Source organism: Somniosus microcephalus, chromosome 3 (genome assembly GCF_052327205.1).
Source record: "Somniosus microcephalus isolate GS21.2 chromosome 3, FLI_Smic_1.0, whole genome shotgun sequence".
Lineage (NCBI taxonomy): Eukaryota > Metazoa > Chordata > Chondrichthyes > Squaliformes > Somniosidae > Somniosus > Somniosus microcephalus.
Window position 1 is genome coordinate 357,641,786 of NC_140989.1, and position 23,243 is coordinate 357,665,028.

The 23,243-nt window shown below is 47.8% G+C and overlaps 1 protein-coding gene across 1 annotated transcript in view; it reads right to left on the reverse strand.

The window, feature by feature from the left end:
- The window catches only part of LOC147122380 (vitellogenin-like), a 140,818-nt gene that overhangs the window by 38,688 nt on the left and 78,887 nt on the right, over window positions 1-23,243 (reverse strand). Inside the window, exons 19-26 of the mRNA XM_085978276.1 lie at window positions 22,034-22,219; window positions 12,167-12,311; window positions 11,861-12,080; window positions 9,707-9,903; window positions 3,457-4,446; window positions 3,296-3,352; window positions 1,647-1,751; window positions 67-279 (exon numbers count right to left, since the gene is read on the reverse strand). Coding sequence (XP_085834402.1) covers window positions 67-279; window positions 1,647-1,751; window positions 3,296-3,352; window positions 3,457-4,446; window positions 9,707-9,903; window positions 11,861-12,080; window positions 12,167-12,311; window positions 22,034-22,219 — 2,113 coding nt within the window. The remainder of the gene's footprint in view (window positions 1-66; window positions 280-1,646; window positions 1,752-3,295; window positions 3,353-3,456; window positions 4,447-9,706; window positions 9,904-11,860; window positions 12,081-12,166; window positions 12,312-22,033; window positions 22,220-23,243) is intronic.

Sequence of the window (23,243 nt, forward strand, 5' to 3'; positions counted from 1 at the left end):
CGGGTGTTGCGTTGAAATGTAACGCAGACTTCGAGGACGCTACGTGTATTCGCGGTTGTACATTACCACTGCTCTGTGCACATTGGGTATCTCAGCGTCAGCACAAACTCTCCAGCTGCCTCCTCCTCCAAGTTCATTCACAAATAGTTGCACGGCTCGCTGTTCCATTGAACTATCCACATACGCGTTTGTCTGATAGCCCTTCTCTTTGTTATCAATCGTGATGGCTCGGGTTACCAATGAGAATATTGGTGCCACTGAGTCGCCAAGGAAAAAGGACTGGAGGTAGAAAAATTAATCAAGAACAGGGATTGTAATTCAGAAATATTAATGCAGACTGGAGTTGGTTTATGCTATTGTAGTTTGAGACTTAACCAACAACAACGACTTGTATTTATATAGCATCTTTAACATAGTAAAATGTCCCAAGGTGCTTCACAGACAACATTTATCACCGGGCCACAAAAAGAGATATTAGGACAGGTGACCAAAAGCTTGGTCAAAGAGGTAAATTTTAAGGAGGAGAGAGAGGTAGAAAGGTGGAGAGGTTTAGGGAGGGAAGTCCAGAGCTTAGGGCCGAGGCAGCTGAAGGCACGGCCGCCAATGGTGCAGCGATTAAAATTGGGGATGCGCAAGAGGCCAGAATTGGAGGAGCGCAGAGAGCTCGGGGAGTTGTGGGGCTGGAGGAGGTTACATAGATAGGGAGTGGAGAGGCCATGGAGGAATTTGAACACAAGAATGATCATTTTAAAATTGAGGCGTTGCCGGTCCAGGAGCCAATGTAGGTCAGTGAGCACAGTGGATAATGGGTGAATGGGACTTGGTGCAGGTTAGGATACGAGCAGCAGTTACGATCAAGATTTCGGTGGGTGGAAGATGGGAGGCCGGCCAGGAGAGCCCTGGAATATTTTTCCTTCGGGGCAATGATGTAAGCGTCTCCAAAAATCACAGGGCAGATTTTCCTATAGGGTCCCCCTTTGCTGAGCGCCCAACAGTATACTGGAGATGCGCTGCATCTGTAAGAGAAAAGGAGTGCTGAGATTTCCTATCCTGGGACACTTGACTGGCATGGGCCTACTCCCAGCACAGGCCGGCCCTCAGGCAGCGGGCTTGTACTTGGTTTGAGGTACGGAAACGGGCACTGAGGCTTTAAATTGGCTCGTGGTGTGGGCGGGGGGCGGTGGGGTGGGCGTTTGAGTTAGGAAATTTTGTCGGATCTAGTGTAAGGAGGACACCTCCCCCTTAAATATTAGTATAAGGTTCAGTATTATAGGAGTTGTCAGCTCTCTGGTACCTTGCCCAAGTGCCCATTCTTCATTGTGCAGGGCTGGACCATGAGTGACAGAAAGCTATTGCGTTTGGAGGGGCAGCACAACCGAGCTCAATCCTGTCCTCAGCCAACATCCGTGCACGTACATTTTCCTGTAGGGGTGACTATAAGTGAGCGGGGGTGGGAACTTTGCCTGGTTTTTTTTTCTCTCCTTAGCATAAGGGCATTGAGGTTAACTGCTTGCTGCCTGAGATCACTTAAGCACAGACCAGAGATGTGTACAGCTCAGTGCTACATTGAATGCTGCAATTTTCCAGAAGTCATTGGCTGAGCCTTTACCAAAATCTAAGGTTGACCTTTTTAATCAGCGACGTACCTGCTGCGATGAAGATGAAGATGAAGATGAGCTGGAGAAACTCATTTTGGACCTCGAACTGGATTCAGATGATGACTCGAAGCTTAATCGTCCTTTGTTTTGTGACTGAAATTAAAGATCACCTGCATTAACAAAATCTAGAAACTTTACAAAATCTATCTCTAGCACCTTTCCTGTCCTGAGGTTGTCCCAAAGCATTTCACAGCCAATCAATTATGGTTTTAGAAGTGTAGTCACAGCTGTCATGTAGGCAAATGCAACAGCCAATTGCACACAGCAAAGTCTCACAAACACGAAATGAGATAAATGACCCGATATTTTGTTTTGGCAGTGCTGGTTGAGGGATAAATTAGGAGGCTGGTAGAACTTTTTAGCTCTAAATAGTGTCATGGGATCTTTTACATCCACCTGAACAAGCACTCCTCTATGGTTTAACATTTCTTCCGAAAGACGGCACCTCAGACTCCCTAAGCACTGCACTGAATTGTCAGCCTAGATTATGAACAGGAAATTCTTAATTCCAGCTCCTAAGTCTGTCGCCGTTACTTTGCCGGAAGTGCAGTGGAAAATCCCAATTCACAGAGTTTTGGATGACCTGAAATTTATGCAGGATGGAGGATGGGAAGCTGGTCAGGAGAGCACTGGAGGTGACAAATGCATGGATGAGGGTTTCGGCAGCAGATGGGTGGAGGCAGGGGCAGAGACGGACAATGTTGCGGAGGCGTAGGCAAGTGGTCTTTGTGATGGCGAGGATTACGGGGATGGAAACTCAGCTCGGGGTGAATTAGTTTGCTCAGGTTGCAAATGTCCTGGTTCAACCTGAGACAGCCCCGGGGAGGGGGATGGAATCGGTGGAAAGGGTTTATGGTTGGTAGCCGAAGACGATAAATTCTGTCTTCCTAATGTTTAACTGGAGGAAACTGCGACTGGATGTCGGAAAAGCAGCCTGACAGCAGAGAGACAGTGGAGGGGCTGAGAAAGGTGGTGCAGAGGTAGAGCTGGGTGTCGTCAGCATACACGTGGAACCCAGTCCAATGTCTTCAGATGATGTCCCCATTTTCAGTACATAGATGAGAAAGAAGAGGGAGGACAAGGATATATCCTTGGAAAACTCCAGATGTAACGCTGTGGGAGCGGGAAGACAAGCCATTGCTGAAGATGGCCTGGCTACGGTTGGATCGGTAAAAGTGGAACCAAGTGACGACAGTCCCACTGAGCTGGAGAATGGAGGGCAGGCCTTCGAGGAGGATGGTGTGGCTGATCGTGTTAAAGACCGCAGAGAGGTCAAGATGGACAACCTCTAAGTAGCATCATGTGTTCTTTTACATCAATCTGAACAGGCAGACAGGGCCTTGTTTTAACATGTGTTAAATGTTTTAACATTTCAGCAATGCAGCACTGCCTGACTACTGCACTAAAGCGTCAATTATGTGCTCAAGTCCTGGAGTGGGGCTTGAACCCACCGCCCACTGATTCAGAGGTGAGAGTGCTACCTAGTGAGGCAAGCTGAAAAATAAAATGGGAACTGTTCAATTATTAGTTTCAAGCAGGGAAAACAGTGTAATAAATTAAGTGTTTCTCCATATTAAACCACACTGGATACGCCACAGTAAAGCCAAGATATTTGTTGGCCCTCAAATATATCATACCAGGTTAACAGAAGATGGCTTGAAATGAAGCTGGAAGATGTTTGCATTGATTCCTCCCTATAATAATAAATGAAAAAGAGTATTGTTAAAAATACGTTGTTACATCCCCAAGCATTGTGGCTAGATGAAGGTGCCAGTGAAATTGTACTGGAAGATTTTACCTGTTCTGCTGATTTTGGGCTGGAGATCCAGGCACGATGGTGCGTCTCATATTTGTGTATAGTGGTTGTGTGTGACTTGGTATATTTATGGGTACATTTACCATTTTTGCATGTTTTGACGGCGCTGGTGTGATGCTTTGTGGATGGCCATATATTTACTGTCTTGTGGTGCGAAGAAACTGAGCTGCTGGAGGTGCCAGCTCTTGATGAAGAGCTTGACTGCTGACGTCTATCTTGCTTGCTGTGGTGATGATGCCTGGACTGGTCCAATGATGAGTGGCTGCCGCTTGACTCACTTGAAGGTGACAAGCTTGATGATACGTGCTTAGAATGCTCACCTTGCTTCTCCTTTGACTGAGCTGAAGATGAAACGGAGCTTGATCGGCTGAGGGGGGCAGTCGAGGACAGGGAGCTATTTCTGATCATGGGCCCGTCGGCAGGTTTGCCGCGCTGTGTGTTCCTACAGTTGCCATCATTGCATTTTTTGGTGCTGCCGGGGTGTTGCGATGACTGTGCACCTGCTTTCTTGTGCCTTGGCTGAGGTGATGGCAAACTGCTAGAGAATTGTTGGCTACTGGATTTCCTTGATGATCCCCGACGAGGACGTGTACCATATTCTTCCTTTAATTGAGCTGATGATGAGCTGGAGGAGATCGATGGATGTGTCAGTGGCCTTCGCAATCCGTGCTGAGGACGTGTATCATGCTCATCCTTTGACCGAATTGAAGATGACGAGCTTGATGGCACACGTTGACCATGCTTGTTATGTTCACCGTGTCTGTTGCGTCCCTCCAACTTGTGTTTACCGTGCTTGCCACGATTACCATGATCGGCGTCTCTGCTCTCTGGTGTTGGTGGGTGTTGACGCTGATTCCTTGTGTGCCCTTTCTTATTTTCATCTGATTCTCTGGTGACACCGACAGGCCTCCTGCGAGATGTTTGGGAACTTGATGCTGAGCTGCTCATGGTATATCTGTGTTCTCGAATATCCTGTTGACAAAATAGCTCATCTGTGAAAATTATCGTTGGTGGAAAAATAAAAACAAACGTTCCCAACGGCAAAAACAAAAACCTGTTCATGGCTCCATAAACTTGAGCTCATCCAAAACCCTGCTGCCCGTATCTTAACGTGCACCAAGTCCGAATCAACCATCTTCTTCTTCTCTGCTTAAGCAGTCCCTCGGAACTGAGGATGACTTGCTTCCACATTAAAAGTAAGTTCTCAGGTGAGTGATGAGTCCAATGCGGGACCTCCAGTCTCTGTCACAGGTGGGGCAGAACGGTGGTTGAAGGGACGGGTGGGTGGGGTGCTTGGGCTGACGTGCGCTCCTTGCGCTGCTTGCGCTTGGCTTCCGCTTGCTCCCGCCGAAGAGACTCAAGGTGTTCGGCGCCATCCCAGATGCTTCTCCTCCACTTTGAGCGGTCTTGGGCCAGGTATTCCCAGGTGTCAGTGGGGATGTTACACTTTTTCAAGGAGGCTTTGAGGGTGTCCTTGAAGCGTTTCCTCTGCCCACCTGGGGCTCTCTTGCCGTGCCGGAACTGCGAGTAGAGCGCTTGTTTCGGGAGTCTCGTATCAGGCATGCGGACAATGTGACCCGTCCATCGGAGCTAATCGAGCGTGGTCAAAGCCTCGATGCTGGGGATGTTGGCCTGAGCGAGAACACTGACGTTGGTGTGCCTATCCTGCCAATGGATTTGCAGGGTCTTGCAGAGGCAGCATTGGTGGTATCTCTCCAGTGCTTTGAGGTGCCTGCTGTACATGGTCCATGTCTCTGAGGCATACAGCAGGGTGGGTATCACTGCTGCTCTGTAGACCACGAGCTTAGTGCTGGGTTTGAGGTCCTGGTCTTCAAACACTCTCTTCCTCAGGCGACCGAAGGCTGCACTAGCACACTGAAGGCAGTGTTGGACTTCATCATCGACGTCTGCCCTTGTTGACAGTAGGCTCCCGAGGTATGGAAAGTGGTCCACGTTGTCCAAGGCCTTGTCATGGATTTTGATAATTGGGGGGCAGTACTGTGTGGCGGGGGCAGGTTGGTAGAGGACCTTTGTCTTACGGATGTTTAGTGTAAGGCCCATGCTCTCGTACGCTTTGGTGAAGGTGTTGACGATAGTTTGGAGTTCGACCTCCAAGTGAGCACGGACGCAAGCATACTGTAATTCGACGACAGAGGATGGGACGACCTTGGATCTGGACTGGAGGCGAAGGAGGTTGAACAGTTTCCCGTTTGTTCTGTAAATTAGCTCCGCTCCAGTGGGGAGCTTACTGAGGGTGAGATGGAGCATTGCAGCAAGGAAGATCGAGAAGAGCATTGGTGTGATGACACAGCCTTGCTTGACCCCGGTTCATACGTGAATTGGGTCTGTGGTGGAACCATTGGTCAGGATCACGGCTTGCCTGTCATCGTGAAGCAGGCGGAGGATGGTGACAAACTTTTGAGGGCAGCCAAATTTGAGGAGGACACTCCATAATCCCTCACGGTTGACAGTGTCGAATGCCTTTGTGAGATCAAAGAAGGCCATGTACAGCGGTTGGTGCTGTTCCCTGCATTTCTCTTGTAACTGACGTGCGGTTAAGATCATGTCCATTGTGCACCTTAGTGGGCGGAATCTGGATTGTGACTCTGGAAGGAGCTCTTCGGCCACTGGGAGAAGGTGATTGAGGAGGATTCTTGCGCTGACTTTCCCTGTGGCAGACAGCAGTGAAACTCCTCTGTAATTACCGCAATCGGACTTGTCACCTTTCTTGAATGTGGTCACAATTACGGCATCTCTGAGATCCCCTGGCATTCTCTCCTCCTTCCAGATAAGAGAAATGAGTTCATGAATTCGTGCCGGTAGTGCTTCTCCACCATGCTTTAGTGCCTCGGCGGGGATTGCATCTGCTCCTGAGGCCTTGTTGTTCTTCAGTTGTTGGAAGGCCTTTTCAACCTCATGCGGGGCTGGGGTTGTACTGAGATGGTGGCGGGTGTCATGCTGTGGGATGGAGTTGAGGACACTCACGTCGAACCCCTGTGCTTGCTGAGCTGCCTTGACTCCCAGGCTACCAACACCTACATTTTAAAATTCTCATCCTCGTATTCAAATCCCTCCATGGCCCCACCCGTCCCTATCTCTGTAACCTCCTACAACCCCCTTGAGATTTCTGCGCTCCTCCAATTCTGGCCTCTTGTGCATCTCCCACTTCTTACGCCCCACAATTAGCGGCCGTATCGTCAGGGGCCTAGGCCCTAAGCTCTGGAATTCCCTCCATAAACCGCTTTGCCTCTCCACCTCGCTCTCCTTTAAGATGCTGCTTAAAACCTACCCCTTTGACCGAGTGTTTGGTCACCGGTCCTAATGTCTCCTTCTTTGGCTCGGTGTCAATTTTTGTCTGACTACGCTCCTGTGAAGTGCCATTGGATGTTTTACTATGTTAAAGGTGCTATATAATTGTACGTGTGATGAAATATATGTCTTCATCAGCCCCTGTGTTTTACCTGCATTGTATTGTGTGTACTGCCCCCTTTTCCCCTATTGTGTGTATTGGCTCCGCCCCTGTCTTTTGTCATATAAAGGTCTCAAGAGCTGTATGAGTCATTCTGCCAGACGAATCCGATGTGGAATGACGTGCAATGTTCTTAGCGATTAAAAGCCTTCAGTTGAATCCTTTAACTTCTTGTCCTTGAGTTATTGATGGCACATCAATACGCTGCTGTTGTTATCAGATGTTAGGTAGCATAAGAAAATAGCATAGCCCAAGAGAGCTGCTGGTTCACCGGTTCGGCCCCGATATTTGTTGGGAGTATAGAAAGACTTGGAGACATTATACTAAGGATTACCTATAGGCAGATATATGTTCCAGCAACTCTAGTTCAACATGGTTCAACATGATGAAGGGTCACAGACTTGAAATGTTAACTCTGTTTCTCCCTCCACAGATGCTGCCTGACCTAATGAGTATTTCCACCATTTTCTGTTTACATTTCTGGTTCAACATGTGTTGGCTAATTCTGCATCTAAACCTGTGCATATCAAGGGCTAAAGGTCCAGATGATGACACTTGCTGGTAGACAGTTCCACACGAAGGAGAACTGGTCAGTGAAACTTTGCCTCAAGGATTCTGCGTGGACATTTTGAATGGACACAGAGTGCTGAGGTGCAACTACAACAACTTTTGGGTTGCAGGCATAAAGTTGGAAATTTGGCTGACACACTGGGCATTCTTGTGGTGTTTGCCCTGTCTGAGAGCCGGGACCCATCTCATTATGTTAATCTATGAGAGGGCACAGGAAACAGGCAATACGCCCATTGTGTGCCTTTGTACTGTGCTGAGCCTCTGCAGTCTGTAACCGATCAGCTAGACACAAAAGGCATCAAGGGGTATGGGGAGAGAGCGGGAATATGGTATTGAGATAGAGGATCAGCCATGACCATATTGAATATTAACAGGACTAGACAGACAAGATGCAGGAAAGATGTTCCTGATGGCGGGGGAGTCCAGAACCAGGGGTCACAGTCTAAGGATAAGGGGTAAGCCATTTAGGACTGAGATGAGGAGGAATGTCTTCACCCAGAGAGTGGTGAACCTGTGGAATTCTCTACCACAGAAGGCAGTTGAGGTCAATTCATTAAATATATTCAAGAAGGAGTTAGATATATTTCTTAAGGCTAAAGGGATCAAAGGATATGGGGAGAAGGCAGGGACAGGGTACTGAGTTTGGATGATCAGCCATGATCTCATTGAATGGTGGAGCAGGCTTGAGGGGCCAAATAGTCCTGCTCCTATCTTCTATGTTTCTATGAATGGCAGAGCAGGCTCGAAGGGCTGAATGGCCTACTCCTGCTCCTATTTTTCTAAAGTTTCTATCTCTGCCATGTGTTTGCCTGAGAATAGTTCAGATCTGATTATTTGTAACTAAAGAGAGCTTGCCACCCTTATAGCCCAGAGCTTCACATTATCGTCCAGCTTTCTTGACCAGAAAGATGGACTAAATTTCAATCAGTATCTTCTTTTTCCCCTCACAGTGCTGTGAAATGCCATCATGTCTGAAACCCATTGTCCAATTTGCATCTTATTTGGGTAGCAAATGCTTAAAAGTGGAAAAGTTTGGTTTGGGGAAATAAAACCTACTGAATGATATTGCTTCAGTATCTGAACAGACCTTGACTGCTGTTATATATTACCGCAATTGCGTATAACAGCAGACTGCCTGCCAGTAAGTTAATCTCAACAGCGTGGATTTATAGCTGTTACCTTTCTGTAAACAAGCCACTAAATTCCTTATTATTAAATTGCAGGACTACAGTCGACAGTGACGGTCCAGCTGATTAAGTCAGACAGCAGCTGAAGCATACAGAACAGGAGAGTCTCAGGTTAGATCCCCACTCCGCGCTGTGTTAGTTAGGGCTGCAGTCGGAACACTACAGCTGGCCTCAGGGCACACCTTGAGTTAGGGAGGGAACATCATCCTGGGTTGTCACAACTGATGACTATACAATGACCCCCTGCTGCAGCGTGTGGACATCAGGATACGATCAGGCTCAGTGTCAATGTCTTTGGTGGTGGGGGGGGTCACATAACCTTCAGAGCCTCACTAGATAGAAATATAGAAGATCGGAGCAGGAGTAGGCCATTCGGCCCCTCGAGCCTGCTCCGCCATTCAATGCGATCATGGCTGATCATCCAAACTCAGTACCCTGTCCCTGCTTTCTCCCCATACCCCTTGATCCCTTTAGCCTTAAGAAATATATCTAACTCCTTCTTGAATATATTTAATGAATTGGCCTCTACTGCCTTCTGTGGTAGAGAATTCCACAGGTTCACCACTCTCTGGGTGAAGAAATTCCTCCTCTAGATAGGCCCAGACATTAAGAACGTGAGGCAATGGAGGGCAACGCCACCACCGCAAGGCGTTAATACCTTCAGTGAAGCAGGAGTGGGTGGGGAAGAAAGACGGGCAATATCTGATCTAAAAGTAACTCCTGCAATACTCCCTCAGTACGACACTGGAGTATCTGTCTAGATTATGTATTCAAGTCTTGGGTGGTAATTTTGACTCTGGACAATAGTGTAAAATGTGTGATATTGGCTCAGTGGCCCTTTAAAGGCCCCCTCCTGATTTTTGATGCAACTGAAGTCAAAATTATCCCCTTGGAATGAGGATTAACCCACAACCATCATAAGCAAGAGTGCAAAGACAGGGCAAGAGTCTTTAGAGGTAGAAGGACAGAGGAAGGGGCTTTGCCCCCGTTATAGAAGGATATTTACCTGATGCTGATCTTTTCCTTGCAACATTTTCTTCAAATTCAGAAGAACTAATTTGCCCTTGGGCTGGGTTGTTTCAGGGAAGGTTGTGCCACTCCTGTTACTCTTCTTCATCAAGCGACTTACTTTTGCCACGGATTGGTCCCCTGTTTGCACCTGCAATTCCATTTGTAACTTTTTGATTGCAATTGGTGTAGCAACTACAAACAAGAAAAGATAAATCTCGGTTAATGTGTTAAATATGACCTGAAAGCAAAAAGGGATGAACTCTCAAGTTCAGTTTTTCTGCAGTAATACTCTCACTTCTGTGTCAGTGCCAAGGGTGTATTTACTTCAGTCATGCAAAAAGGATAGTAGAACCCTGGAGATGGGTCCCAATCTGATTCATAGGAACATAGGAGGAGACCATTCAGCCCCTCGTGCCTGCCCCACCATTCAGTTAGATCATGGCTGATTATACCTCAACTTCATTTCCATGCCTTTGCTCCATATCCCTTGATACACATGCCCAAATCCATCAATCTAAGTCTTGAAAGCTCCAACTTTCCCAGCATTATTGTGAATAACCCAAACGCATTAAAAAAACTGCTAACCCAGGAAGCCTGGATCTGGCAATAGTCTTAAGATTGCACCTTACTCTCAGTGTATCAATGTTAGGCTCAGCTTATGTTGTGGAATATACAGTGGGCCTTTCCTGGTGGATCAGTGAGTCTGTTCAGTGAGTAGCTGAACCACACAGACCAGACCAGGAAAGTCCCAGGTGCAATTTCCAGTGCATGCTAGGGTAGCAATAACCATGGGGTAAGAGGGAGAAATGAGCCATGGTTCCAGGCCCTGATCATTAGTCAATGACACTTGTTGGAAAGTACACAATTGTGCAGATCGGAATTGGGCTTGGCTGAGATGACCCTACAAGGTGAAAAGTCGGCTGGCACTAATTGTTTGGGTTTGCACGTGATGAATGCCCACTTGGGTGAGATATTGGAGGTTGACAGTTGAGGCACACCCCAGCAGTAATTCAATGCCTTCAGCAGAGCCAGGGGAAACAAATTGGGCAGTTAAACTAAGACCACAAACGTATAGCGTGCTACCCACGCCAGAGACTTGAGCACAAAATCTAGGCTGACACTCCAGTGCAGTACAGAGGGGGTGCTGCACTGTCGCAGGTGCCGCCTTTCGCAAGAAACGTTAAACCGAGGCCCCCCGTCTGCTCTCTCAGGTGGAAGTAAAAGATCTCATGACACCATTTCGAAGAAGAGCAGGGGAGTTCTCCCTGGTGTCCTGGTCAATATTTATTGCTCAGCCAACATCAGTAAAAATAGATTAGCTGGTCATTTATCTCATTGCTGTTTGTGGGATCTTTCTGGGTGCAAATTGGCTGCTGCGTTTCCTAAATTACAACAGTGGCTGCATTTTGGACATCGAGTTAAAGGATTAACAGTTGACCTTCTTTTGTATCATGGAGCAATAGCCTTTCTGATATGAACAGGAAAGCTTTGAAATATCGTGAGAGGAATGCATAGCTTGTCTTCTGTATGAAACGTGCGTGTGCAAGGAGAAAAATGACAGTAATGACGTCAGCCACGAGTGATTAAAGTGTAATTTTAGGGGCTAGGGTAATAAACATAGGTAGAGGTATCCATTAGCTATAGTATAGAAGGATTATGGTTGATAAAGCCTATTCTTCAAAGATGTGTGGAACAGTTAGGTCAGGAAGTCTTGTTTGAGGGAAGTAGCTTTGGTGTAAACAACTACAAGTGTTTACACAAATAGACTGTCTTCAAAGGATTTGGGAATAGATACGTCATGAGGTCTTATCTCTGACATGTACCTTTGATGTAGGCAAAATATATATGATGTATAAAGGAGCATGGTTTTCAATAGTTCTTCGAAAGATAGAACTTGAAGCCAAAAAGCCACTCTCTGGTTTGCGTTGGGTTGATCCCTGATCCTAGGTATCAATAATGTCTGTTCCGTATACTCTACTATCAAGTGTCTCGTACTTACTCAAAACGTGTTGTTATGAACCAGAGAAGGACGGAAGTTGACTGCTAACAGTGCACTTCAGAAGTACTTAACTGGCTGTAAAGAGCTTTGGAATGTCCTAAGGTGATATATAAATGCAAGTTCTTTCTTTTATTTTATCATTGCCTTTACCTGGTTTGCTTGTGACTTCAATTGATTTCTCTCCAATCATTTTGTACAATGGGGAGTTGGTGGCGAAGACAGCGTTTTCTGTACTGATCTTGTAGCAAACTTCAAATCCGAATGTGTTGGCCTTTGCACAAGTCTGGTGGACCGTTGGGCTTGGTACGTCTGGTGTATCCTCAGCAGAGCACACAGATCCCAGCGGTAAGGCAAGAGGCAACACTCTCTCCTGCAACACAATCGCAATTTGAACCCATTGTGGAACTCTACAATTGAACCCTGCCCAAGGAAAAAGCAACAAAGGGTTTTATTTACCATCACTCGCTTGTGATCTGCTGTTGAATTCTTTGCTAATCTCAATTTTCTGTTCACCATTCCAAGCTCTTCTTTCGGTAGTAATGGAGTGATTTTTGCTGCGTCCAAATCTTCGATATTTCTTGAGAATGCAAAAGCCTGTGATCTATATGGACATAAGAACAGAAGTAATGGCCATTGGGTTCATCAAGCTCACTCCATCTAGAGCCCATGTGTGATTCTCCTATGTGTAAGCCGTGGCTAAGTGTTTTTTTAAAATTTGTTCCTGGGAGGTGGGCGTCACTGGCAAGGCCAGAATTTATTGCCCATCCCTAGTTACCTTTGAGAAGGTGGTGGTGAGCTGCCTTCTTGAACTGCTGCAGTCCGTGTGGTAGACTCCCACAGTGCTGTTAGGGAGGGAGTTCCAGGATTTTGACCCAGCGACGATGGAGGAACAGTGATATACTTCCAAGTCAGGATGCTGTGTGACTTGGAAGGGAACTTGGAGGTGGTGGTGTTGCCATGCGCCTGCTGCCCTTGTTCTTCTAGGTGGAAGAGGTCGCAGGTTTGAGAGGTGCTGCCGAAGAAGCCTTGGCAAGTTGCTGCAGTGCATCTTGTAGATGGTATACACTGCAGCCACGGTACGCCGGTGGTGGAGGGAGTGAATGTTTATGGTGGTGGATGGGGTGCCAATCAAGTGGGCTGCTTTGTCTTGGACGGTGTTGAGATTCTTGAATGTTGTTGGAGCTGCACTCATCCAGGCATGTGGAGAGTATTCCATCACACTCCTGACTTGTGCCTTGTAGATGGTGGAAAGGCTTTGGGGAGTCAGGAGGTGAGACACTCACCGCAGAATACGCAGCTTCTGACCTGCTCTTGTAGCCACAGTATTTATATGGCTGGTCCAGTTAATTTTCTGGTCAATGGTGACTCCCAGGATGTTGATGGTGGAGAATTTGGTGACGGTACTGCCGTTGAATATCAAGGGGCGGTGGTTAGACGCTCGCTTGTTGGAGATAGTCATTGCCTGGCACTTGTGTGGCGTGAATGTTACCTGCCACTTATCAGCCCGAGCCTGAATATTGTCCAGGTCTGGCTGCATGCGGGCATGGACTGCTTCATTATCTAAGGAGTTGTGAATGGCACTGAACACTGTACATGTAGTGTATGTAACCGTTCTACCTTTAAGAGAACTATTGTATGTAACCGTCCACCTTTAAGAGAACTATTTTAGGTGTTGCACTACATTATCTTGGCTGCTGTATACTGTAATACCGGGAGTGACCACACCGGTATATAAGTGCTGTGTAAGGATTTATTGGGCAGATTCGCCCTGACCTTCGAATAGTAAAGTCCTGTTAAAGTTACTCTTGTAGTCTGTGTATTAATTCACCATATAACCCACAGACTTTACAGTGGCGACGAGTTCGATCTTACCCTGCGGCAGCGATACATCCGAAGCAGTTAACGAGCGTCAAGAGGAGGCAGCCGCCCTCGTCATTCTGCTGAGAGAAGACTCGAGTCTGCAGAGCAAGGAAGAAGGAAGGATTCAGACACGAAGCCTTCCATCAGCAACAGGCTGTTATTGTCCCTTCTGCCACGGCGGTGAGTGAGCCGATCAGCCAAGAGAAGCAAGTCGGCCACGTTGACTGTGAGTAGGGGGAAAATAAAAAGAAACGGAGGATAAGGGCGGTGAACTCGACCACGGTCGGGGGAAAGGAGCCGGACAGAAGTCGGGCCCAGAGGCGCTGAGACTGGGGCAGCGTAGGGCACGGAAGCCGCGGTATAAGCGGGAACGCAGCCGGTGTGAGAGACCGGGATACAAGCGGGAACGCAGCCGGTGTGAGAGACCAGGCTACAAGTGGGCTGGGAGACGCAACAGCGTCGTGAGACAGCTCGACCGCGACCGGCGAAAGGCCGGGCAGCTACCGAGGCCACGAGGCACTGCGACCGGGATCGTAAGGCGTGGGAAGAAATAAAAATAAGAAACCGCGGAGAACTCAGCCGCAGCCGGGGGAGGAAAGGACCGGACTGCGAGAGGGCTGGGAGGCGCGATTGGAAGCCGCTGAGGGAGAGACAGAGCCCGAGCGAGCGGGAGAGACAGAGCCGAGCGAGGGAGACCGAGGAGATTCAGCCAGCGGCTGGAACTGTTCGCCGTCAACGGGTTGTCCCCAGCGTCGGTTGCCCTGCCGAGAAAAGGGAACAAGGAACGCACTGAAGCCGGCGCGCAGGCTGCGAACTCCGAAAGCCAGCGGTCGTCGCCCGAAGGAAAGCTTACCCCTCCCGCCAGGGGAAGAAACGCGGGAAGCCGCCAGTAGGCGGGGAAGAAGACAGAAGCGGGAAACCGCCATTTTGAAAGTGGGCGGGGAAGAAGACAAGCGCGGGAAACCGCCATTTTTGGAAAAAAAAAGTAACGAACAAATTCGTTGTGGTTTCTCAAAAAGATAGTGAAGATGCCTAAGCATGGTAACATCAACAACTTCGATTCCGAGGTGGAAGATTGGGCCACGTACGTAGAACGCATCGAGATATATTGTGAGGCCAATAAAATAGCAGATGATGATAAAGCTCTCACCTTATTAAACGCAATGGGGGCGAAGACATGCGGGCTATTGAAGCATCTTCTATCACCAGCTAAACCGGGGGATCAGACTTTCGCTGATATTGTTGCTGTCCTGAAGGATCATTTGAACCCCACACCGCTGATGTTGGCGGAACGATTCAAATTTTATGCGAGAACGCAACGGAAAGAGGAAAGCAACGCGGAATACTTGGTCGAACTGCGTAGACTAGCGAAATACTGCCAGTTTGGGGAAAATCTGACAGAGGCATTGAGAGACAAGTTCGTGTGCGGGTTGTCGAAGGAAGGAACACAAAAGCGACTGCTCGAAGAGAACGATCTTACACTTGACAAGGCTGTCCTTATTGCAGCATCACACGAAGCAGCCGCGAGAGGCACTGCGGAAATGCAGCTGAAGGCAGCGGTACTCAGCGTGGATCAAATGACTTCGGGTACAACAAAATGTTATCATTGTGGGAAGACAACACACGACCAGAACCAATGCTGGTTTAAAAACCAGGAATGTAGAAAATGTGGCAATCTTGGTCACATAGCTAAAGTATGCCGGTCAGGAAAGAAGACCAACAACAGAAAAAAGTCACCGCAGGAAAAGTACAGCAAGGTACACAAGGTGGCTGAGAAGAGTTCAGATGAACAGAATTCGGATTCAGACCCGAACGGCCAGGAACTGGGTAGTCTGAGAATTCACAATGTGAGTAAGGAAGCTGACCTACAAACTATCTGGGTCACACTAAAAGTAGCCGGAGTCCAAGTGAAAATGGAATTGGACACAGGATAAGCCCTATCAGTCATAAATCGAAGGGATTACAACCGGCTATTCTCACATATACCCTTGAGAGATACCAAGATCGTATTGCAGACATACACGGGGCATAAAGTATACCCCATGGGAAAGATACAAGTCAAGGTGAGAGACAGGGGCAAAGAACACCAAGGAATGGACTTATATGTACTACCTGAGGGAGGTCCACCACTTCTGGGATGGGAGTGGATCAGGGAAATAAACATGGAATGGCACTACCTAAAAGCAATAACGAGTGAGAACTCGGTGAAGACAATCAGCTTAGACTCTGAAACGGATGACGACAAGACCAGCCCAGGTGCGAAAGACAAGTCTAAAATGGATTTGCTGACTAAGGTTGGAAAAACGAAGGAGTGCATAAATACTGATGCTTCAAAGGAGAACAAAGTTTCAGAACAGAATTCCACTGAACAACAACAACATAGTTTGGCAGAGAATTCTGAGTCTGTCCAGTTTACAGACATGCACAAGTCTGAGGAACACCGGGCTCGAACTCAACTCCATTTCAAATTACAACAGCAATTAGAACAATTGAGTTGCCGTCTCGAGCAAGAGATAAAAGCAATGAAAACGTTCTTTGACACAGAGTGGGAGAATCTGGAAAGACAACAGAAACAGCTGAGGGAGAAAAGGGAGCAGGAGCACACAAACCGTCTGCGCAAGGAGGCCAAACGAATCAAAGCTGATTCGGTTTCTGAAGGTGCGTGCTCTAATCTGGTGGAGCAAGATGTTCAGCAACTGAAGGCGCTTGTTAGCAGATTGCAGGCAGAAAAGGCTGAGTTGGTCGCCATGAATTCCGAGCTCCTACTGAAGTTGGGTGCAGCATCACCGGACGATTCATTTGTGGAAATTCGAATGGTGGAGGCTGCGGATGATGGTGAAGTAGAAACAGCAAAGGAGCCCCAGGGCAAGGTTATAAACAGCTCTGCAGCTACTGGGAAACGGATGAGGTCAGAAGAGTCAACGGTCAGCCAACTCCTTCATATGCTGAGGGACAAGACTCTGAAATGGGAACAATTTGGACATGAGTCTAAATCTTCAAAGGAGAGGGATTTGGAGCTCCCAAAAGTTATTGGAATAGCTGAGGTTGCAACACAGACTGAGAAGATGGCAGCAGAGCAAACCTTGGATGCCAAAAGTACGCTGATTCACGTCAATGTTGAACAACAGAATGCTGAAACAGCTGCTCCAGTAGAGGGATTGAATAATACAATCAATCAATCTCCCAATGAAGTTGAAGTATTGAAATCACGAATGAGGTCATTAGTAAAAGACTTGCAGGAAGCCCAGAAAAAGCTGGATGAAACTGAACGCATGAAGAAGTCTCTTCAGGAAAGATGTCTGGATTTGGAACAAAAGCTGGCTAACGTCCAGCTGGGTATGGAGGAAATAGAAGACCCTCTCGCTGGCCTAGTTCAGGACGACACCGAATATTACCATGACCTGTTGGACGACACCGAATATTACGATGACCTGCTCTGCCCAGCTTGTGATGAAAACTCCCAAAGTGCAGAAACCATGAAGAATCACCTAAAGTCTAAGGAACATCGGGAGATGGTGGTGCTACTACGGAAAAAGGAGGACGAGAAGGAGGAACGGTGCATGCAGCTGGCAGCTGACAGTGGAGCCCAGAGAGTCTCCAAGAAGCAGAAAAGGAAAAGACGAAGCAGAAGATGATGACCATCTGAACCATTATCACCTCTACCAGGTCACGCACGTGGTCTCTCCGTACGGAGCCAAATCAGTTTGGAAGTAGAAAAACTTCCCAAGGTACTCAAGCTTTTAAAAGTCAACAATGCTGGTTCAGAAGTGACGGAAGTTCAAGCTGTTAAGTCCAGTGAAGGACTATTGGATGAGTCACTCCAGCAACGTGAACCGACTACACCGAGACTGAATCTGTGAACTGTTTTCCGCAGAGACTGAATCTGTGAACTGTTTCCCGCAGAGACTGAATCTGTGAACTGTTTCCGCAGAGACTACATCTGTGAACTGTTTTTACATGAAGTTGGATATATGTTATGTTTAATGGGGAATAAGTATGTTGTAAGCTAAAAAGGGAGGATTGTAGTGTATGTAACCGTTCTACCTTTAAGAGAACTATTGTATGTAACCGTCCACCTTTAAGAGAACTATTTTAGGTGTTGCACTACTTTATCTTGGCTGCTGTATACTGTAATACCGGTGGTGACCACACCGGTATATAAGTGCTGTGTAAGGATTTATTGGGCAGATTCGCCCTGACCTTCGAATAGTAAAGTCCTGTTAAAGTTACTCTTGTAGTCTGTGTATTAATTCACCATATAACCCACAGACTTTACAGTACAGTCATCAGCGAACATCCCCACTTCTGACCTTATGATGGAGGGAAGGTCATTGATGAAGCAGCTGAAGATGGTTGGGCCTAGGACACTGCCCTGAGGAACTCCTGCAGTGATGTCCTGGGGCTGTGATGATTGACCTGCAACAATCACAACCATCTTCCTTTGTGCTAGGTATGACTCCAGCCAGTGGAGAGTTTTCCCCCCGATTCCCATTGACTTCAGTTTTACTCAGGCTCCTTGATGCCACACTTGGTCAAATGCTGCCTTGATGTCAAGGGCAGTCACTCTCACCTCACCTCTGGAATTCAGCTCCTTTGTCCATGTTTGGACCAAGGCTATAATGAGGTCTGGAGCTGAGTGGTCCTGGCGGATCCCAAACTGGGCATCAGTGAGCAGGTTATTTGTGAGTCAGTGCCACTTGATAGCACTGTTGATGATACCTTCCATCACTTTGCTGATGATTGAGAGTAGACTGATGGGGCGGTAATTGGCCGGATTGGATTTGTCCTGCTTTTTGTGGACAGGACATACCTGGGCAGTTTTCCACATTGTCGGATGGATGCCAGTGTTGTAGCTGCGCTGGAACAGCTTGGCTAGAGGTGCGGCTAGTTCTGGAGCACAAGTCTTCAGCACGACAGCTGGGATGTTGTCTGGGCCCACAGCCTTTGCTGTATCCAGTGCGCTCAGCCTTTTCTTGATATCAGGCGGAGTGAATTGAATTGGCTGAAGACTGGCTTTTGTGATGGTGGGGACCTCAGAAGGCAGTCAATATGGATCATCCACTTGGCACTTCTGGCTGAAGATGGTTGCAAATGCTTCAGCTTTGTCTTTTGCACTCATGTGCTGGACTCCACCATCATTGAGGATGGGGATATTCATGGAGCCTGCTCCTCTCGTTAGTTGTTTAATGGTCCACCACCATTCATGACTGATTGTGGCAGGACTGCAGAGCTTTGATCTGATCCGTTGATTGTGGGATCACTTAACCCTGTCTATAGCATGCTGCTTCCGCTGTTTAGCATGCATGTAGTCCTGTGTTGCAGCTTCCCCAGGTTGGCACCTCATTTTTAGGTAGGCCTGGTGCTGCTCCTGGCATGCTCTTCTACAGTCCTTATTGAACCAGGGTTGGTCCCCTGGCTTGATGGTAATGGTAGAGTGGGATATGCCGGGCCATGAGGTTACAGATTGTGGTGGAATACAATTCTGCTGCTGCTGATGGCCCACAGCGTCTCATGGATGCCCAGTTTTGAGCTGCTAGATCTGTTCTGAATCTATCCCATTTAGCACGGTGGTAGTGCCACACAACACGATGGAGGGTGTCCTCAGTGTGAAGACAGGACTTTGTCTCTACAATAACTGTGCAGTGGTCACTACTACCAATGCTGTCATGGACAGATGCATCTGCGACTGGTAGATCGATGAGGATGAGGTCAAGTAGGTTTTCCCTCATGTTGGTTCTCTCACCACCTGTCGCAGGCCCAGACTGGCAGCTATGTCCTTCAGGACTCGGCCAGCTCGGTCAGTAGTGGTGCTACCGAGCTGCTCTTGGTGATGGATTTCATTTCTGTGCCCTTACTACTCTCAGTGCTTCTTCCAAGTGTTGTTCAACATGGAGGAGCACTGATTCATCAGCTGAGGGAGGGCGGTAGGTGGTAATCAGCAGAAGGTTTCCTTGCCCATGCTTGACCTGAAGCCATGAGACTTCATGGGGCCCGGAGTCAATGTTGAGGACTCCCAGTGCCAATCCTTCCCGACTGCATACCACTGTGCCACCACCCCTGGTGGGTCTGTCCTGCCGGTGGGACAGGACATACCCAGGGATGGTGATGGAGGAGTTTGGGACATTGGCTGAAAGGTATGATTCTGTGAGTTTGACTGTGTCAGGCTGTTGCTTGACTAGTCTGTGGGACAGCTCTCCCAATTTTGGCACAAGTCCCCAGATGTTGGTGAGGAGGACTTTGCAGGGTCGACTGGGCTGGTTGTGCTGTTGTTGTGTCTGTAGCCGGTGCTGAGGTCAATGCCGGGTGGTCCGTCCGGTTTTATTCTTATTGTTTTTCGTAGCGGTTTGTTACAACTGAGTGGCTTGCTAGGCCATTTCAGAGGGCAGTTAAGAGTCAACCACACTGCTGTGGGTCTGGAGTCACATATAGGCCAGACCGGGTAAGGATGGCAGGTTTCCTTCCCTAAGGGGCATTGGTGAACCAGATGGGTTTTTACGACAATCCGATAGGTTCATGGTCACTTTTTATACCAGATTTATTTAATTAACTGGTGGTCTTGCCTCTGAGTCAGATGATTGTTGGTTCATAATCCCACTCCAAGTACTTGAGCACAAAATCTAGGCTGACTCCCCCAGTGCAGTGCTGTGGGAGTGCGGCACTGTCGGAGGTGTGACTTTCAGATAAAGCGTTAAACCGAGGCCCTGTCTGCCCTCTCAGGTGGACAAATAAGATCCCATGGCACTGCTTCAAAGAAGAACGGTGCGTTCTCCCTGGTGTCCTGGCCAATATTTATCCCTCAGTTAACATCCCTAAATCAAATTATCTGATCATTATCACATTGCTGTTTGTGGGACTTTGCTGTGTGCAAACTGACTGCCACATTTCCTAGATTGCAACAGTGACTACACTTTAAAAAATAGTACTTAATTGGCTGGAAAGCAGTTTGTGACGTCCTGAGATTGTGAAAGGCGCTATATAAATGCAAGTCTGTCTCTCTGTCTTTCTTTCTACGAACCAGTGCTTTAAATGTCGACTTTAAACACACCATCTCAATATCCATGCTTTTGTTACCTCCAGACTCAACTATTGCGCACACTGCCTATTGATTCGGTACTTTAAAAAACTCGAATGGGTAAAAATCGATTGTGCTGCTCCTTGACATGATCCCAGCAAATGGTTTTCGATCCATTAACTTTATTGAATGGAACAATGTCCAAATAGGTGCAAGCAAATTTAGTAAATCCTGTCCCCTGCGCACGTCAAGGAATGGCGCATCCAGATTTTTACCCTTAAGTTATCCTACATTACAACAGTGACCACACTTCAAAAGTACTTCATTGGCTGTAAAGCGCTGCGGGACGTCCTGAGGTCATGAAAGGCGCTATATAAATGCAAGTCTTTCCTTTCTCTCTTTACGTTCCTTCATCTTTCCTATCGTAGAATCATAGAATCTTATGGCACAGAAGGAGGCCATTCGACCCATCGTGCTAGTGCTGGCTCTTTGAAAGAGCCATCCAATTAGTCCCCTGCCTTGTCACCATAGCTTGCAAATTTTTCCTTTTCAAGTACATATCCAATTCTCTTTGAAAACTACTATTGAATCTGTTTCCACCACCCTTTCAGGCAATGTTTTCCTGGAAAACAAAACCAAACAATACCATCAATATCTTTTTGACCCTCAACCACCTCCCTTCTCAATAGATATCGATCCAGTTCCTCTTTAAATGTGTCAATGGACCCCAAATATCTTCTCTGGGGGTCTGTTCCACATTGCACGAACCAGTGCTTTAAATGTTGACATTAAATACACCATGAAAATATCTGTGCTTTTGTTACCTCCAGACTCGACTATCCAATGCTCTCTTGGCCGGCCTTCCATCTACTAGTCTCAATAAACTTGAACTTATCCAAAACTCTGCTGTCCATATGCTGGATCGCACTAAGTCCCGTTCACCCTCCACTACTCTGCTCGCTGAGCTACATTGGTTCCTGGCCCAATAACGCCTCAATTTTAAAATTCTCATCCTCGTGTTCAAATCCCTCCATGGCCTTGCCCCTTTGTAGCCCCCTCCAGCCCTACAACCCTCCGAGAGCTCCGCTTTCCTCCATCTCTGGCCTCTTGTGCACCCCCCCCACTTCCTTCACCCCACCATTGGAGGCCGTGCCTTTAGCCAGCTTGGCCCTAAGCTCTGGAATTCCCTTCCCAATCCTCTCCGTTACTCTCTACTCCTTTAAGACACTGCTTAAAACCTAGCTCTTTGGCCAAGCATTTGGTCACCTGTTCTAATATCTCCTTATGTGGCTCGGTGTCAAACTTTGTTTGATACTCGCTCCTGTGAAGCGCCTCGGGATGTTTTACTATGTTAAAGGCGCTGTATAAATGCAAGTTGTTGCTGTTGTAGGTTACCAAAAAACACCGCCATAAAACATGACCTTTAGTGCAAATGGGTAGTTTTCCGTTACCTGGCAGAGAACAGCTGGTTTTCCTGATGCGCTGGGGGTGCCTCAATTTTGACATTACTCTTCCTCAAGTTTACTTTTGCAGTGAAGTTCGCAGGGACGACGGTGCTTGTTTTCAACTGCACTTCTACTCCTGTCTGAATCAGAGGCGTGTTTATTCCCATGATGGCTATAATATCCTTGACTGAACTGGAGAGGCAAAAGGTAAGAAGAAGTACTGAGAGGCAATATGGTAGGACACAAAGTTGAAAAGAAATTGGGTTGGGGGAAATCGATATATTAAAAAGGTTTATGCATTTCGCCCGGGTGGTTTAATTATATTTTCTCATCTGTTCCGTGAAATAAATACTGTCGTGTATGTACCTTTAAGAGAGAACTACTTTTACAGCTCCTGTATACTGTAGTACCGGCGGTGACCACACCTGTATATAAGCTTTGAGCATGCCTCTGTACTACAGTCTTGAGACTACCCTACTCCAGTAAACACCTGTTGATTGTTAAGTTACAGCCTTCGTGCAGTTATTGGAAAACATCATACCCTAAGAATCACGGATCTAATAGTGGCGACGAGGTCGATTTGAATCCACCTGCAACTCTGCATTTCCCTTCAAGGATTCGCTCTGGGAGGGCGGTGGAAGAAAGTCGAGGCCAGAAGCACGGGCGTCGACCACGAGCAACCGCCCAGTCGTCCGGCAGAGAGTGAACATCGCAGGGGAGGCTGTTGAGAGCCGGGCTTGGTTCCCCAGCCACGACGATCCAGCAACAGACTGGCAACAGGTACAGCGCACACCCTTCCCGGACAGCGGCGGCTGGAGCCGACCGACGGCAGAGAAAAAGGCGAGCAGCGTCGATGGGGTAAGAGAGAGGGTGAAGCGCACAGGGCGCAGCCGGGGGTTGAAAACTGAGCGGCGTTGAGGAAAAACAAAACAGAGAGAGAGAGGGTAAAACAGCAGCCGGGTTCAGGACCGAGTGGCGGAAACGGGAAAGGCGCACAGGAAAACGCGCAGAGCACAGCCAGGGCTCAAGGGCTGAACAGTGTCCACGGGGAGAAGAAGGGAGAGCGCGGGAGACGCCATTGAGCCGCGGAGAAGAAGGGAGAGCGCGGGAGACGCCATTTTTAGAAGCCGCAGCAGAGAAGAAGGGCGAGCGCGGGAAGAAAGGAAAGCGTGAGAGACGCAATTTTGTGCCAGCGGAGAAGAAGGGAGAGTGCGGG